The sequence below is a fragment of the Eptesicus fuscus genome, chromosome 20, assembly GCF_027574615.1.
Source record: "Eptesicus fuscus isolate TK198812 chromosome 20, DD_ASM_mEF_20220401, whole genome shotgun sequence".
Lineage (NCBI taxonomy): Eukaryota > Metazoa > Chordata > Mammalia > Chiroptera > Vespertilionidae > Eptesicus > Eptesicus fuscus.
In genome coordinates, this window is record NC_072492.1 from 20,797,304 (window position 1) to 20,812,479 (window position 15,176).

Consider the following 15,176-nt stretch of genomic DNA (forward strand, 5'->3'; position numbering starts at 1 on the left):
GCTACAGCCAGGGTTGGGGTTTGTTTGTTTCTGTCTTTGCCCTCTTCTCCGCGTTCCAACCACTCTGTGAGAAGTTGGGCCCCAGAAAGCAAACTCTGGGACGCCAAGGGCAGCAGCGCCAAGGCATTTCCTTCGCCAGCGAGCGTGCTTCCGGCGCTGGAAGACGGGCTCCGTGCCCGTGGCGTCGCGGGGCCGGGCTGAGTCCAGCCACTTGCTCCTGGACATGAAGACAGTGAGTGGTCTCCGCAGCCCCTGCACTCCACCCACCCGGCCACGCCAGCGGCTGAGAGCACGGTCGGAGGAAGCGCTGCCCACCAGACCCACCGGGGGTCTCACGATGACCAAACTATCGCCACCACAAACACAGCACCAAGCTAATTTGGGGGAGGGGGGATAAAAAGGTTTGTTCCCCCACCATTTCCCAAAGGGAAGAAAGTCCTAACAGACACGCTAGAAACATGCTAGAGCCATCAAAAACACACAAAATTGCCTACATGAACTTGAAGGGCAATTCTGCCACAGAACAAAAATTGCAAGTTTTTTGTCCAGATAGAAAAGAAAAAGAAAAAATCAGCACTCGTATTAATCAGCCCATGATGATACTTAAAATACACCATCTTTACCCCACTGAGCTGTCCCCCAGCCCCCAGCAGGAACTGGTTCCCATCCTTGCTTGTTAACTGCGCATCTCTTTTATCTTGGAGGTTCAAGAAACAGAAGTGTGTTTCTCTCTGACCATCCTAATTTCTGACCCCACGCTTCCATCCGGGCCTCCTGGGTTCTCCTCACTTCCGCATGCAGTGCCAAGGCAAATGTGGTGGACATCAGGTCATCCAATGTCCATCTTCAGGGGTCCGCCCTGTCCCATGGCCCTTCTGGATCTGCCAGGCTCTCTGCAGGCTCAAGGCTTGGGCATCTTTTACAAGATGGTCCTGACTGCCTAGAAGCTCCAACTTCTATCACGCTGAGGACTCAACTCCCCAGGGACACACCAGGAAGCAGGGCTCCTACTGGTTCTGCTCTTAGCATCCCCAGATGTCTCTCTTCTTCAAATCTTTCTTCTCCCACTGGGTTTTGTTTGTATGTTTGTTTGGGGGGGAGAAGGGGTGGGGAGTTGGCCTGGGGAACTTTCTTTCCCTCCAGATGTCTTCAAGACATATAATCTGTTGGCATAAAACCCATTGCTTCCTTATTTTAAAAAATATACACTGATGCCAAAACCGGCTTGGCTCAGTGGATAGTGTCGACCTGCGGACTGAAGGGTCCCAGGTTCGATTCCGGTCAAGGGCATGTACCTTGGTTGCGGGCACATCCCCAGTGCGGGGTGTGCAGGAGGCAGCTGATCAATGTTTCTCTCTCATCGATGTTTCTAACTCTCTGTCCCTCTCCCTTCCTCTCTGTAAAAAAATCAATTATACACACACACACACACACACACACACACACACACACACTGAGTGGCCAGATTATTATGATATCTGAATGCATAATAATCTGGTCACTCAGTGTGTGTGTGTGTGTGTGTGTGTGTGTGTGTGTGTGTGTGTGTGTGTCAGAATTCGTGCATGGGTGGGGTCTGGCCAGCCTGGCCAGGGGAAGGGGACATGGGCGGTTGGCCGGCCTGCCTGCTGGTAGAACTCCTGGTCGAGGGGACAATTTGCATATTAGTCTTTTATTATATAGGACAGTGATGGCGAACCTATGACACGCATGTCAGCACTGACACGCATAGCCATTTCTGATGACACGCGGCCGCTGAGGCGGCCACATGCCGAGGATGAAGCATTTGCTGCTCCTGAGGATAAAACATTTGCAAAATAATTTTTTCCTCAAAGTGACACACTACCCGAGTTATGCTCAGTTTTTTTACGAAGTTTGACACACCAAGCTCAAAAGGTTGCCCATCACTGATATAGGATATACACTGAGTGGCCAGATTATTATGCCTTCACAGATCATAATAATCTGGCCACTCAGTGTATGTATATATATACTAGTAGCCCTGCGCACAAATCTGTGCGCCAGTAGCTCACCAGTAGCTGGCTGCCGCCCTCCAGTAGCGCCCTCCAATAGCTCCCTCCCCGTCCCCGCCTCCGCGCCCCACTCATAGCTTGCTGCCCTGCCCCCGCCTGTAGCTCTCCTGCCCCACCCTCCTGCTGATCCGTGATCCTGTCATTACGCAGTCGGTCATTACTCTTCACGGCATAACGACCATTTGCATATTACATCTTTATTATCTAGGATATTTTTTAAACTAAAGCTAGAAAAACTTCTTGACTATTTTCTTCGACCCTGTCGCATGCCTCCACAAATGCAATGAGCAGAGGCCACAGCCACACTGGATAAACACATTTCCACTCTTTTACAGTCACCCCAGATTTTTGCTGTGGTCTGTTGTGACCTCCTGGTTCACAGGTCGATGCTCAAACACTGAGCCACGCCAGCCAGGCTACACACACTCTAGTTCTTAGAAAACAATTAACTTGGTCATTGAATAAAGGCTTTTAGATTAAAGCATGGTTGCAAAGCTCACTGCTTCTAGACATTTCTCCCTGTTCTATTCCTACACAATTTTCAAAAATAATAAGTTAATAGAAAAGGGATCCTAAATAAATCCCAGTCGGATATAAGAGACTTCTTAAAGTTTCTTCAAACACTTTATTCATCACCAACCTGGGATGTTCAACCAAAAATACAAGGGTGTGCAAAAGTAGGCTTATAGTTCTTCGTACGGAAAATAATACAATAATTAATAATACAAGAATAAACTCTGTGGCCCTAATTGGTTTGGCTCAGTGGATAGAGCATCAGCCTATGGACTGAAGGGTCCCAGGTTCGATTCCGGTCAAGGGCATGTACCTTGGTTGCAGGCACATCCCCAGTAGGGAGTGTGGAGGAGGAAGCTGAATTGATGTTTCTCTCTCATTGATGTTTCTAACTCTCTATCCCTTTCCCTTTCCATTCGTCTCTGTAAAAAATCAATAAAATACTGATTATTAAAAAAAAAAAAAAAAGAATAAACTCTGTTTCAAGCACTCACCACTGTAAACCTACTTTTGCTTGCCCGTACAGCCAAGGCCAAGAGTGCAGTTACTGAATTAGATCTGTGCCAGTATTCACTGAACAGTGTCACGCTGGGCTCCATCCATGCCAGGAAACAGGGATGCTGAGGGGTAAGACGTGGTCCCACGTGCAGAGCTCTTGCCCTAGAGGGGGAGGCGGAGGCTTAAACCGTGGCAGCAGCAGAGTGGGGAGGCGAGTGGGATGCCTGTCAGAGCGCGGGGAAGAGGAGGCAGAGGCGGCAGCTCTACAGCTGACTAACATTTTGCCTTTATTTTAAATGCCTCATTGCAAAGTCTATATTAAAGTAACAAAAATACAAAAGCAAACTGCCTCCACCTCCACCATGTAACCAAATTGTTTCGTCTGTCCATATCTGCAACATTATCAGAGTTCTACGATCTGTATTTTCATTTATCATGTCATTAATATTTTTCCATTTCACTTCCTTTTTTCCTTACTCCTAACTTAACCCCATTGATAACCAATGTTCACAGCCTGGGGAATTATTTTTCTACTAGAGGCCCGATGCATGAAGATTCATGCAAGAATGGGCCTTCCTTCTCCTGGCTGCCAGCAGTGCCTTCACTCCGGCTGGAGCCGCCTTTCTGCCTTCGCTTTGGTCTGGAGCCACCTTTCCGCCTTCCCACACTGCCCCAAAGCCCGGAGCTGCTGGGGCGGTGTGGAACACCCCACTCCCGGCTGCTCAGCGCCTGCATATGCAAATTAACCCACCATCTTTGTTGGGTTAATTTGCATACTCACTCCTGATTGGCTGGTGGGCGTCGTGAAGATATAGTCAATTTGCATCTTTCTCTTTTATTCTTGTAGATTATCTTTCTCTATGCTTGATTAATCCTATTGGGGACACTAGAACAATATCGAAATCAGAACAATTGACTAACCTCCCCCCCCCCCACCACCACCTTTTCTTGTTCTCCTGACATACTCAATGTTCAGCCATAAAAGCCCTTGTTTTTATTATTTTATTACTTTTTTAAATCTTCACCCAATGATATGTTCCCACTGATTCTTAGAGGAGGGAAAAAAGAGAGAGAGAGAGAGAGAGAGAGAGAGAGAGAGAGAGAGAAAACATTGATCAGTTTCCTCTCGCATACGCTATGACAGATCGAACACGCAACCTAGGCATGTGCTTTGACCAGGAATCGAACCACTACCTTTTGGTGTACGGGACGACACTCCAACCAACTGAGCCACCCAGTCAGGGCTGCTTTTATTTTTAACTCTTAAGAGAATAGTTTCCTAGGTCCTTGCTCCAGTAGACCCCACTTCCCTCCCACCTGCTTTGCTGAAAATAACCAGGAAGAGAAACCACAAAGATTCATTTCTAAAAAGCAAGAGAGAGTTCTAGATCCTCAACTGCTCCGTGGATCAGCAGCAGCAGCTTGTGCACATTCTCTGCCGTTACTCATGCACGGGCGCTTTTCAGACTATTTTCTTCCCTCCCTTCTGCCCTCACCTCGTGACTCCTGCCTTTTTACTGTTTCAGCTTACACATGGGCCAAAGGAACCCATCAGTAACACCACCTTTCCACTCAGCAATTCTACCATCAGTTTCTCAAGGTCACCTTGTCACGCCAGACATCCTCCTGTTCACACCCGTCTCGCCAGCTCGGCACTGGGAGGAGAGCGCAGTGGGGACAGGGCCTGCGACGGTCCCTTTAGCAAGGACAGTGGGGGGAACCTTCCATCTCCCTAGGACAGCCTGGGCCGTGAGGCCCCTCAGTCAAAACCACTGCCTTTCCTCAGGAGGTCCTGCTTTGTTTGCACTTTGTGGCGCCTCTGAAAAAAATAGGTGAAATGGTTGAATGTGCATTTGACTGCTGTGGAGCTGACTCTGAAACTTGTTCTTGATTCAGCTTCAGAAGGAAGGCAGAGAGGTGAGAAGCAATCCCTCAGCCTGCCAACAAGGCCAATGTGGCTTAGTCCGATGCACCGCAGACCGGCCCGGGCATGGCCCAGGCCCCGCCTCTGGGCTCTCACACACAGGGCCAACCCAGAGAACAGGCTTCCCGTCACCCGTGGGGCCAGGTCCCAGCGCTGCCGGTTCCTGCTTGTGTGATAATGACGAGGTCAACATTTTGAGTCTTATTTTCTTCATCTCTAAAATGAGGTGATTTTTTTTTTTTTAAACAGTGACTTCGTTAAGTGATTGTAAGCATTGAAACATGACATGGAAAACAATTTTAAAATCCTTTCAGGCCAACTGAGGGTTATACCATTGCTGGTTTAGTTTGCCATTTAACTTTCCAGCCTACAGAAAGTCCTTGTTGACTAAGCAAATGGTCCATTTTCCATCAGTAGGAAAAGAAATCAGCCACAAAGTCACCAATGTTTGTGCCAGATCTACAGAAGCAAAACTGGAAGAGTATTTTCTTTCACAGAGTAGTTTCAAGGCTCCAGGTACACCCATCCTTAAATGTAAGTCAGCGGCTTCGCATGAAGGAATACAACTTTTCTCACAAGACTCTAATTAAATGGGGGGTTGCGAGGGACGAAAAATAGACAAAAGCACATCGATTTTTTTTTTCTACCTTTATTTATAAAGAACACAACTCTTCCTCCTAACGCAGAAACACACACACGTCTAAAGAGGTAACACACTCATGAAAAACAACAACAACAGAACCAGGGGACAGTGGGACCTCATTTAACGCCAGTCTGTGTGCCTGGCTCAGGCAGCACTGGGAATGTTTCCTCAGATATGACATCTCACCTCAAAGAAAAGAAGAAAGACCTTAATCTTGAAGACCCATGTACCTGGCAGGCAAAAAGCTGCACCCTCAGTCTTCGGCGTCATCGAACTGTCCGGTTTCAAAGACCATCTTGGAATAATGGGGTATCAGTGGAGGTGGATGGTGCCAACTGGGGTCATAGATCATGTCTCCTTGTGGGGCACAGCACACCCAAGGTTTGACCTCTTGAGAAATGCAGCCCTGGATGTCATCAGCATCTGCAGGCAGTTTTAAAAGACAGATTAAAGCAGTGGTTCCCAGCCTTTTTTGGCCATGCCCCACCTAAGCATCTCTAAAATCCTGACGCCCCTCCCCCCATGACATATAATTCTTATTATTCAAAAAGTGACCGCCTATTCACGTGGAGGAAGCCTAAAAGGCCATTAACTTGGTCTAAAAAAGCTTCCAAAGAACATGGCATCTATGAAAAACAAAAATAAAAGGACAAAAGGACAGTTGAAGTACTGAGGAAGAAATCGCTAAGAAATTGTTAAAAATAATAATAATAATATGAAGTGATATGAAAAAATAGCAAATAAAGTTTCAAAAAACTGAAATGCATAAATATGTCAAAACTATATTTATATACTGTATATTAGGCCCCTAGAACCATAAATGCAAAAAACTCACTGTTAATAACTCATTCTCAAATTGCCCCCCTTAAAAATCAAATTGCCCCCCTGTGGGGCCTGTGCCCTGCATTGGGAGCCACTGGATTAAAGGAAGAAGGGAAGGGGAAAACAAATAGCCAAAAAATGTCCAGGAGAACAATACATGCACTCTGTTTAAATACACACACACACACACACACACACACACACACACACACAGAGTCCTCCTTTCCTGAAGAATTGCAAGCATGTTCTTTCTGAGGCAACCATAGTTGTGCTGTTCAGCCAAGAGTTCTTGGCAGTGCAGAGGAAGCAAATGGATAATAAGGCACTTGTGTCTGCAGCGGCTCAGTTCAGACTGAGATATTTGGAGAGAGTAACACTGTTTCGATGTTAAAGCTAAATGACACATTATAGAGTCAAATGTAAAATTTGCATTTTTTTTTTTTTCAATATGAAAAAGCTGTCACAGAAACTGCAGATCTGTAACAGGTTATCAGGCTAAGCTCACAGTCTTCCAAACTCTGCCTGCCTTTAAGGGTAATCTGGTAGGAGGGTCTCGAACCCTGCCTAGGACCCCAGACACTCCACACCTACCATATGGATTCCCTTGATCCGCTTTCAACTCCAAGTCCCAGTCCTCATTGAAAAGATCAGCAGCCTGTTCCCTGGGCGGACAGCTGGACACCCCTTCGGACAGCTCCCAGGTATTCAGTTCCCCATCAGAATCTTCATCCTCCATAGCAAAGCCTTCCTCTTCAGAATGGGTGCCCTCATCGCCGGCAGGACCCCCATTAGGGATGCTCTGGGCTCCGCTGGCTAAGAAATCAACAAAAGGAAGAAGGTCTTAAATCAACCAGCAAACCAGGGTGCCTACTGGTGTGCTTGGAAATTTTTGGCAGACTTGCTAAGAGGGCAGCAGTAAAACAAGTGTACTGAGTTCTTTAGCCACCTGAGCACTTAAAAGAAAGAAAGAAAAAAAACGTTTTGTTGACATTCTTAGAAGAAGGGCTAATCAATTATTTTCAATAGGATGTTTTGCCTTAAACCAGGCCATTAATTGCCTGGTCTGCCAATTCACACAGGGAATGGGGCACAGTTTACATTGTAGGTAACTTACATGTCATTAAAGCAAATGATCAACTTTCACAATACAGGTGTGAATTGAGTGTTTGCTCTTCTATTCCTCTTCCCTTCATCCTCAAAGAGCATGTTAGAGGCGAGCACAGGACAAGGGGGATGAGGGTAAAAGCAGACAGCAGGGCAGAACCCATCTAGTCACAATGGACCACCACCACGTCTCCTCCTCCCAACATTGAGAGGGCTGGAAGGGACGTTTTCAAAAGGTCTCAAAATAACGGAGGAACATTCGGGAAGGATAATGAACCTCCAAGCATAGAGGGCTCTGGTGATGCCAGGTCAGAGCTAGCAAATGAATCAGCCGATTAACACTGCATAATAATGACAGCTATAAGCAATAGAGTCATACTTCAGGTTATGGGCTCGGAAGCTAAAGTGCCTGAGTCCAAATCCCAGTTCTGCCCATTACTAAGTGTGTTACTGAGCTGAAATGTCCTCAGCTGATTCCCTCAATAGCTTAAATATAGAATTAACATACAACCCACGCCTAAATGTATACCCAAAAGAATTAAAAACAGGTGTTCAAACAAAACTTGTACAAAAACGTTCACAGCAGGACTACTCACAATCACCAAAAGGTGGAAACCACCCAAATGCCTATCAACTGATGAATGGATCAGCAAAACTGGGTTTATACGTACGATGGGATTTATTCAGCCATCAAGAGGAATGACGTATAGGCATACTTCATTTTATGGCATTTTGCTTTATTGCACTTCACAGACGTGGTGTTTTTTTTATAAATTGAAGGCAAAAACCTCTATCAGCAAAAAGATTACAACTAGCTTTATTGCAATAGCTTTATTGCAGTGGTCTGGAACTACACCCGTAATGTCTCCGAGGTATGCCTTACAAGGTATCCAGGCTACATGAATTAATCCTGAAAATATTATGCTGAAGGAAGCCAGACAGAAAAGGCCACATAGTGTAGGATTCATTTGCATGCAACTCACATTTGCCTGTTCAGCAGAGGTCAATCCAGAGAGACAGAAAGCAGATTAGCAGTTGCCAGGGGCACAAGGAAGGGGAGAATGGGGAGTGACTCCTTACTGGGTACAAGATTTCCTTTTGGGGTGATGAAAATGTTCTGGAACTAAATAGCGGTGGTGGTTACATAACCATGTGACTGTGCCGAATGCCACTGAACCGCATGCTTCAAATGTGTTAAATGGTAAATTTTACGTTGTATCTTTTACCAGAACCAATTTTTTTTTTTTACTCTGTGCCTCAGTTTCCTCACCTGCAAAATGGGGATATGATTGTTGTGAGAGTTTTTAAAAACAAAAAAAGGAGCTCAGCCTGCATGGCTCAGTGGTTGAGCATTGACCTACAAACCAGGAGATCGAGGTTCAATTCCTGGCCAGAGTACATGCCCGGATTGCGGGCTTGATCCCAAATGGGGGCACACAGAGGCAGCCATCAATGATTCTCTCTCATCATCGATGTTCCTATCTTTCTCCCTCTCCCTTCGTCTCTGAAATCAGTAAAAATATGTTAAAAGTGGAAACAATTTTACCTCCAAAGCCTATATTCTTCCTGCTCTCCTACGCTGTCTTTCTCAGTAGAAGGGACGGGTTTGGACACAAGTTCAGGACTTCCCTTAAGAAAGCTCCAGTGGGCCGAAACCGGTTTGGCTCAATGGATAGAGCGTCGGCCTGCGGACTGAAAGGTCCCAGGTTCGATTCCGGTCAAGGGCATGTACATTGGCTGCGGGCACATCCCTGGTAGGGGGTGTGCAGGAGGCAGCTGGTCGATGATTCTCTCTCATCGATGTTTCTAGCTCTCTATCCCTCTCCCTTCCTCTCTGTAAAAAATCAATAAAATATATTAAAAAAAAAAAAAGATATTTAAAAAAAAATAAAAAAAAATAAAAAAATAAAAAATAAAAAAAATAAAAAATAAAAAAAAAAGAAAGCTCCAGTGGGGTTTCCAAACAAGGGCACTACTGAAACACGAGCAGAAAAGGCAACAGGGCAGCCAAGAGGAGGACCAGCTAGAAGGAGAAGGTAAACAAGACCGAGCGACTGCCCCTCCTGTCGCTCCCCAGTCTCTCCCAACATTCACCCCAGTCTCTGCCGTCTACTTGCCTAGTCGATCGGTGGCTTTCTCAGTCTCTCTCTCCTGACCGGAGTGGTCATGTGGGGCAAAGCCAGCCTGCCGGAAGAAGAAACAATTACTCAGGACTTGGACACCTGGGGCATCCCCAGTATTAAGCCCTTGTCTCTCAGCTGAAAACCCACCCATCCATCCTCCCCTTTGTGTGGGGGCTGAGACTCTGCAACCCACACTCCTGCTCTGCCCTGTTAGACTCAGCAAGGATGGAGGGGGAAGAGCGTGGCTCCTTCTTACTCCTGAGGCATCATTCCAGCGACACTTCACCAGGGAAGCAGGAGCAAGCTTTCTACAGCAGCCTATAAATCCAGCTTACCGCTTGCCAACGCTTGCAAAGCCAGCCTCATCACCCTGCCCTACCCACAGAGGTCTGACTCCCAGGCTCTGAGGACCCTCCTCCAAGCTCAGAGGCCCCAGCACCAACTGGGGCAGCACCCCCTCCTCAGAGGCTGGAATTCCAGCTCTGCAAAGCCCCTCCTCTGAGCTTGTCAATTTTAACCATTCCAACCTCATCCCTTTGTCCCTCAGCCAGAGGGCTGGTAGCCGTTTCCTGCAGGTGCCACCACCATGTTCATTTTTAACTTTTCAGTTACTTAACTTATCTAGTTATCTCTACATATATTGATTTCAGAGAGGAAGGGAGAGGGACAGGGATAGAAACATCGATGAGTGAGAATCATTGATCAGCTGCCTCGTACACGCCCCCTACTGGGGATCGAGCCCACAACCCAGGCATGTGCCCTGACCGGGAATCGAACCTAGACCTCTGGTTCATAGGTCAACACTCAACTACTGAGCCACATAGGCCGGGCAGCTAACAGCTTTTTCTATCAAATTCTGTCTCCTGACTGATACACGGATGCAAGAGATTTAGCTCCTCAGCAATCACGAGGGAACTCTTTCCCCACAGCCAACCATATGCCTCTCTACTCTCACCACTCAAAAGTTCCTGAAGTCTTGCCCTGGCCAGGTGTCTGTTGATTGGAGCATCGCTGCATACATCAAAAGGCTGTGGGTTCGCCCAGCTGGTGTGGCTCTGTGGTTGAGCTTCAACTTATAAGCCAGGAGGTCACAGTTCGATTCCTGGTCAGGGCACCTGCCCGGGTTGCAGGCTTGATCCCCAGTAGAGGGTATACAGTAGGAAACAGATCATGATTCTCTCTCATCACTGATGTTTCTATCCCTCTCTCCCTCTCCCTAAAATCAATAAAAACATTTTAAGCAAGGTTTCGGGTTTGATTCCCGATCAGGGCACATACTTACGTTGTAGGTTCAGTCCCAGATTGGGGCGTACCAGAGGCAATGGATCGATGTTTCTCTCTCACATCAACGTTTCTTCTTTCTTTCTCCCCCTCCCCACCTTCCTCTCTCTCTAAAATCAATAAAAACATATCCTCGGGTGAGGATTTTTAAAAAGTTCCTGAAGTCTTATCACCTCTAAAACCTCTTTCTAACTGGAACAAGACATGTGAAGCCTGCTTAAGACCTAATTTCAATCCCAGTTCTGCCATTCATTCCGTGTGTGTGACCTTGAACACATCACTTCAACCACTCTTTGCTTCTCTGGAAATTGAGGGTGACCGTTCTGACCTTGCAGAGGACTTACAATGACCTAACATTTATGAAAATACCTAGCATGTAACAGGAATGTAACATTTGTTGATTCTCAGCCCAACCTTCTTGGCCCCTACTGCACTTGGCACCTGCCCCAGGTAGCTCACCATCTAGTCATACCTGGATTTAAAGCATCAATCCCACCTCCTGTAGTCAGTGACAACCCTTGGTCACTAGTGTGGGCCAGCTGGTGGGACCTCTCACTTGGAGCACTGCCGTAACTCCATAGCTGCCTCCCCCTTCATCCACCCTGCCCACCTTACGACATTCATCACTCCTCTCGCAGAAGTCTTCAACTCGCCCTAGCCAGTTTGGCTCAGTGTATGGAGGATGGGCCTGCGGGCTGAATGGTCCCGGGTTTGATTCCAGTCAAGGGCACGTTCCTCAGTTGCAGGCTCCCTCCTTGGCCGGACCCTGGTCAGGGCTCGTGCAGAAGGCAACCCATCGATGTGTTTCTCTCACATCGATATTTCTCTGTCTTTCCCTCTCTCTTCCACTCTCTAAAATAATCAATGAAAAAAAATAACCTCGGTAAGGATTAAAAAAAGAATCAACTCGGGGAAGCATAACATCAGCCCCTCCACCTGTTGAGCATAGTTCTCTCCCAGCTCTGCCACCCAAGTTCACAGGGATGTGCCCTGCATTTCGGCATCTCCACCCCTCTGCAGGCAGCACCAGCCTCTCACCTGGGAGGGGAAGCGCACAGCCCTCCCGCTAAGCCCTGACAAAATTAATCTCGCCCCATCTGCACTCCTAAGTAATTTTCTTTGTAAGTCTTATCCCTGCATTTGTCGTACTTTGGTTACGTACTATCTTTCATGCTTAAACACGCCATGCCATTCCTCCAACCACCAATTAATGAATGTGTCTATCGTGTCAGGCACGCTGCTGGACGCCAGGTTTAACAACCGTTAGCAGGTTTCCATCCTTCAGGAGCTGACCATCTCGCAGAGATTCCTGACTGCAAACAAGGGCAGGTTACGGCTGTAATAACGGCCTTTGAAAACCCGGGAGCTGTCGGGCGCGCCAATGAAAACAAGTTTCTGGAAACCCTGCGTCAAACCACGCCTTTGCGTTTCGTTGAATAGGAGAGAGCGCGCGTGAGACGTCACCTGGCGCTGTGTGAGCTGAGCATCCCCGCCAGTGGACGCAGGTCCTTCCGGGAAAGTCTCTACCGCTCGCCACCCTCCCCTGGCCCCGTCCTGGCCCCGCCACCCTCCCCTGGCCCCCGTGCAGGCCCCTCCAGCTCTCGGCCATCAGCATCACCTCCCATTCAGCAAGGACGCGGGAGCGCCCAGGAGACCGAGGCCTGCCTTCCCCGCCCCGCGCGCCCCCCCACGCATTCGGGGTGCCTCCAGCCCCGCACCCCGCGGCCCGTCCCCGCCCGGCCGTTTCCAGCTCGAGCGCGCGCTCAACGTTCGCGCGGCGGCCCGAGGCGCTTCCCCCGCTCCGCGGCCCCCGCAGCTTCCCGCCCCGGGCGCAGGTGGTGGCCGCGCCCGGCCCGGCGCAGCGCTCACCTCGGGGCTGGGGGGCGACTCCCGCGCGCTCGCCATCGGCAGACCCCGAGGCGGCTCCGCGGACCCCAGCGCCAGGGCCCGTGCGGTCTGAGGGTCCATGCCCGGCGGCTCCGCGCCCTGGACGCCGCGCGGCCACGTGACGCGCTGGCCTGGCTGCGAGCCCGAGGATACGCCGCGGAGGGCCAATCAGCCAGGGGCGCTCCCGGCCAAGGGGGCGGGACACGGGGGTCACGAGGGACCCGGGGGCGGCGCGGGAGGGGAGGGGAGGGGCGGGGCGCGCCCAGCAGCGAAAGCCCATCTACCGGCCCCAAGTCTGATTTTTGAAGCTGGAAGTCTCAGGACTGAGTCTGGAATGCCAAGGGTCATCCCTCCCCAGCTTCAAAACCTCCAATCCCTGCCGCCCGAGTCCACTCGTAATGGTAGGTCCAACCACATTTCACTTTTGATCTTACAGATTTCTCTAGAACTCAGTCTGGATTTTGGACCATCACTCGCCCACAGATGGGTGAGACCACTCAGCAGCCCAGGAGACGCTCCACCTTGAGTTAACGATCAAGTTAGTCCATTAGAAACCGGGACAAATGATAAAAACAAACTCCGACAATGTACTGGACACAACTATGGGCTATGGCAGTCACAGTAACCCTAAACATTCTGGGCTGACCCTATTCTAATCTGGGAAAAGCTCCTTTTTTAATGCTCTGGCCTGGCCGGGTACTCCCTGAAGGCTGCAGAAGAGAGGCAAGCACAGCCTTCACTGCTTTTCCCCACCCACACGACCTAAACTCTACCAAAACGGCTCAAGGTGGGATAATCGCGTTAACATTTAGGTAGCAGAAAAGCTATAAACTGTGATTCCTTCCTTACCAGGACACCTAATACAATCGTTGAGAGATGAGAGAGCCGATTCCCTCATCTCCTTCTAAGTAGGTACTGTTTGTAAACTACATAAGACATTTGAAAAAATTAGTGTGACAGCTGATATGTATGTTTTTCTTTCCCACAGCGAAGAGAATGTGATGAATTAATATGTACTCTGTTCTGACCCATGAGTCAGTTTCCTCAAATCTAACTGTATTTATCTACCTCAACTCTATCCCAAAGAACCTGCTGTGATGATGGGAAGAAAAAAATTCTATTATCCGTGCTGTCCAATATGGTAAACATATGGCTATTAAGCGCTTGAAATGTTGCCAGTGTAAATGAGAAATTGAATTACATTTAATAAATTTAAAGTGCCATATGTAGCTAGAAACTACCATATCTAACAGTACAACTCCAAGTGAACTAGCTAAATGCATTTTCATCACCTGCAATCGTGAGAACCAGACATAGGGTTATGATAACCCCGGGGAAACCACCTTCATAGCCTTGCTCTAAGAAGCCAACCACCACACTCTTTGTCCTCATCTCATACATGCAACATAGTATCTCTTTCCTAAAATAAAATTGCCACACAATGATTTAGAATGATAAACATCCCCAAACTTAATAAGAGGGAAAAAGAAATTTTTTCTTATTTTAAAACAAATGACAAGCATTTACAGTGCAAAAGCTCAAAATAAAAATGCCCTAAAACAGATAATATTCATAGAAATTTAATACATAATAAAGGTATTGCCACACATCAACAGAGAGAAAAATGGTCACAAATAAAAAGGGTTATCACCCTAGCCAGTTTGGCTCAGTGGATAGAGTGCCGGCCCACAGACTGAAGGATCCTAGATTCTACTCCAGTCAAGGGCACCTCAGTTGCAGGCTCGATCCCCAGCCCTGGTCAGGGCTTGTGCAGGAGTCAACAAATCATTTTGTTTCTCTCACATCAATGTTTCTCTCTGTCTCTCCCTCTCCCTTCCACTCTCTCTAAAAATCAATGGAAAAGTATCCTCTCAGGAGGATTAACAAAACAAAAAAGTTACCAACGGAAACCACACACTTAAAAACACACCTCTGGATGTCAAAAAACATACCACACACACACATTTAAAAAAGCAGCTGGGATAAATTATTTGCAATAAAGGAGAGACAAACTGAAGGTTAATGTTCTTAATATATAAAAAACTTACAAATTAGTAAGAAAAAAGTTCAAAAAACTGTCAAAGAACATGAGAATATAAGAACCAGGAAAAATATATTAATTTCATTAATGTCAAAGAAATGCACATATGTCATTTTTCACCTATTAAAATGATAAAAAATACAAAATATCCACTGCAGCCAAAAGTGCTGACATTTTCATATATTGCCTGAAAGTGTTTTCATACATTGTAAATTGGCAATACATAATTAATATTCCTTTAAAAAGTTATATCCTTTAATAATTCTGTCAGATGTCAACCTACTAAACAAATAACCAGGGATATAAA

At 47.4% G+C, this 15,176-nt stretch overlaps 2 protein-coding genes across 4 annotated transcripts in view; one reads left to right on the forward strand and one right to left on the reverse strand.

Annotated features, from left to right (window-relative positions):
- Positions 1–15,176, forward strand: part of RAB11FIP4 (RAB11 family interacting protein 4) — a 278,710-nt gene that overhangs the window by 223,363 nt on the left and 40,171 nt on the right. The gene's annotated exons all lie outside the window — the stretch shown is intronic.
- Positions 5,609–12,960, reverse strand: COPRS (coordinator of PRMT5 and differentiation stimulator). Of its 3 annotated transcripts, none has more exons than XM_054709823.1 (5): positions 12,811–12,960; positions 9,655–9,721; positions 7,345–7,386; positions 7,025–7,246; positions 5,609–6,034 (listed from the first exon to the last, which is right to left on the reverse strand). In XM_054709823.1, the coding sequence occupies exons 1-5, from the start codon at positions 12,907–12,909 to the stop codon at positions 5,865–5,867; spliced, it is 600 nt and encodes a 199-aa protein (XP_054565798.1). In that variant the 5' UTR covers positions 12,910–12,960; the 3' UTR covers positions 5,609–5,864. The 3 variants fall into 3 exon arrangements, with proteins under 3 accessions (XP_054565798.1, XP_028010623.1, XP_008146003.1); XM_028154822.2 differs by having other exon boundaries at positions 7,336–7,386; XM_008147781.3 differs by lacking the exon at positions 7,345–7,386.

Coding starts and splice junctions, on each gene's coding strand:
- COPRS (XM_028154822.2), bottom strand. CDS start 12,909: ATGGACCCTCAGACCGCACGGGCCCTGGCGCTGGGGTCCGCGGAGCCG. Junction 9,722..12,810: donor AGTCGCCCCCCAGCCCCGAG/GTGAGCGCTGCG, acceptor TTCTTCCGGCAG/GCTGGCTTTGCCCCACATGA. Junction 7,387..9,654: donor GAAAGCCACCGATCGACTAG/GCAAGTAGACGG, acceptor CTTTCTTTTAAG/TGCTCAGGTGGCTAAAGAAC.